The following is a 3,097-nucleotide window of genomic DNA, read 5'->3' on the forward strand; positions in this document are numbered from 1 at the left end:
AGGCGTTATGGGTTAAACCTGAAACTCTGAACAAAAAAATACTTTGCGTTTGTACATGTTTTTAAAAATATCCGAAATAACGTTTGAGAGACATAACCCAGCCTTAAGGACACACAACAAACAGCTCACACACACACCCCCCCCCTTTGGCTAACAACGTTCACACACAGTTAAGCTAACAAACATACAGCACCATTAAACTACAACACACAGTTTTGCTAATGAAGTCCAGCTAGCATATTATGCTAGCTAACTAGCTTAAAATGCTAAAAAAAAACGAGCTAACAAACATTCGGCTAATTCAGGGTGATTTTGGAACGCTGACACATTATTCAAAGATGTTGCTCCCTTAGCTAGCCGGTCACTAACGTATATAAATGGATATAATTGTTTCACATTGTTCCGGCAGTTTGTTGGCAGGTTGGATTAGCTTCTTTTTAGGCAGCAGGTTGGATTAGCTTCTTAGCAACGTGGAATCTATTGGGGATTTTTAGGAAGTAAATGCCGGCAAAGGTTCTTTAGAGCTAACAGACAGCTACCTAGCAGTCACGACACACACGGTTTTGCTAGCGTCATATGCTAGCTTACTAGCTGCCTATGCTAAATTACTAGCTATCAAACATTCGGCTAATTTAGGGAGATCTTGAAACGCTGAGACATTATTCAAAGATGTTGCCCCCTTAGCTAGCCAGGTAACTGACGTAGACAAGTGGATATAAAGCGGATATAATTGATTGTAATTGTTTCAAATTCATTCTGCATTTTATTGGCAAGTTGTATTAGCTTCTTTTTACGTAGCAAAGCGGGGCTTTTTTTTTTTTTTTTTAGGAAGTAAATGCCAGCAAAGGTTTTTTGGAGCTAACAGACAGCCACCTAGCAGTCACAACACACACAGTATAGCTAACACACATCTATGCCCAGTTAGCTCATGGGAATACATTTGCAATTGTTATATTGCCAGCGCACTAACAAATGAAAGTTTGGAAAAGCTGAGAAATATTCACAAATGTTGCTTCGTTAGCTAGCTATCGATTGGTATTATATAAATTGGCCTAAATGAGCACATCGTAATAGTTTTTCATTGTTATGGCAGTTTGTTAGCGGCTACAACTAGCTTCTTTTGAAGTGGATGAATGGATGTTATGAGTGTATTTGGGGTTTTACGTAATTCTGATGAAGGTTCTTTGGAGTCTTTGCTAGTTCTAGATGAAATTTAAAATATTTCCTGAGTGACAAGAGCGTTAGGTACTAATAACTCTGGTATTTGAGATGTGTCGTGGGTTAGCCGAAACGAACACATGAACAAAAAGAAGGATTTTAGTCTCCGCTTTCTTCCAACGAAAAATGTTAACGCACACATTCAGTACAATCTAACTTACAAGAAAAACAGAAACAGCGAATCCACCACATGCACTCAGCTAACATACAGTTGAGGTAAAGCACATCTCGTTGCTAACAAGCTAGCTCGCCCGTTTAGCTAACACACAATCTAATAGAATCGATAACTTCATTGTTCAGCTCCTGACACTTCGTCTACAAACAAATCGACAAAGTAGAAATACGGAGCCAAGTTACAACAAGAATAATAAAGTTTCACTTTGTAAGAAAATAGTAATTCTCTCCATGTTTAAATGAGGGCACGTGGTGTCGGCGGGAGATCAGGACACAAACTGCTCGACCACAGAGAGATCTGGCTTTAGACAACACGCAATATAGATCGTCATTTATTCATCATCACATCATAAAAACTAAAGAATCACTATAGAGATACAGGAATAAGAACTATCATCAAACCAAAACAATAAACGCGTCATTGCACCTCCAAGATGGCGACTAAACAGGTAAAATTAGAGAACAGACCCAGCGAGCACAAATTTAGTACAAAAAATAACTGACGGTAAAACATTAGATTTCCATCCGACGCTATTAAAATATTTCTATGCCAAAATAAAAAAAAATAACTGAGAGTCAACACACACACAATCTGACGCATGCTTAAAAACATTATCATAAACAAAAATGTCTTACTCAAGACTGCTAAGCCTCATACCGTTGTCTTAGTGGAAAATAAAACTAGACAAAATATAGATTATACTGGATTTTTTTGTTCGAAGCCACACTGATACATCTTTAAGTTCAAGTTTGATAAAAAATAAAACAAAAAGAAAAACCAGGCCTACACCGTGGAGAGCGAAAGACCGGAGGCTAGTCCCAAAAAATCTGCCTGACAAAATATTTCGACTTTGTAAAGTTAAAAAACAGAAAAGAAGAGAGTTCGTGATTTTTCAGTTAATCCTTAGTTTTCTCTACAAAAGGAAGGAGGAGGAAGCGGCAGAGCGATGCTAGGAAACCCCGATTCGGTTTGCAGTTGACGACCAATCGGAGGCCTTCGCCGGTGAGGGAGGAGCCTCTAGTGATCCTGCGGGGACAGGAAGTGACATCACAGGCGCACCATCACTCCATCAGATTACATAAACAACCTTTCTTTAAAAATACCTGAACAAAAGCCAACATTTGAATAAAATAGTGGGATTAATTCAGTTGGACAGCAACCAATAGTATGGCAGCAAACAAACATTTCCCAAATTGGGATCAATAAAGTCTTGTTTGTTTAGCTAAAAACAACCATTGTTGACTGTTGGTCAGCAGGTATTGAACCTACCTGTATCTGGGCGGCGTTCCACAGGTAGGGCTGCGTTCTGTAATATTCTGCTAACGCTGCGGTGTAGTCCGGCACCGAACTCTGCTGAGACGACTGACCTGGGAACACACAACAACACGTCAACAATCAGATAACGCCCAACATGACTAGCAAACAGAATGACAAACACAGTAACGCTAACGGACACAGTACAGCTAACGGTAAAGCTAACGGACAAAGTAAAGCTAACAGTAAAGCTAACGGACAAAGTAAAGCTAACAGTAAAGCTAACGGACAAAGTTAAGCTAACAGTAAAGCTAACGGACAAAGTAAAGCTAACAGACACAGTAAAGCTAACAGACAAAGTAAAGCTAACAGTAAAGCTAACGGACAAAGTTAAGCTAACAGACAAAGTAAAGCTAACAGTAAAGCTAACAGTAAAGCTAACGGACAAAG

General features: G+C 39.1%; 1 protein-coding gene across 1 annotated transcript in view; it reads right to left on the minus strand.

Annotated features, from left to right (window-relative positions):
* Nucleotides 1-1,706: 1,706 nt before the first annotated feature.
* The window catches only part of LOC307026875 (far upstream element-binding protein 3-like), a 20,587-nt gene continuing 19,196 nt past the window's right edge, over nucleotides 1,707-3,097 (minus strand). Inside the window, exons 10-11 of the mRNA XM_079695015.1 lie at nucleotides 2,663-2,760; nucleotides 1,707-2,419 (exon numbers count right to left, since the gene is read on the minus strand). Coding sequence (XP_079551141.1) covers nucleotides 2,411-2,419; nucleotides 2,663-2,760 — 107 coding nt within the window. The 3' untranslated portion in view covers nucleotides 1,707-2,410. The remainder of the gene's footprint in view (nucleotides 2,420-2,662; nucleotides 2,761-3,097) is intronic.

This window comes from Notothenia rossii (assembly GCF_949606895.1).
Source record: "Notothenia rossii genome assembly, contig: scaffold_474, whole genome shotgun sequence".
NCBI lineage: Eukaryota > Metazoa > Chordata > Actinopteri > Perciformes > Nototheniidae > Notothenia > Notothenia rossii.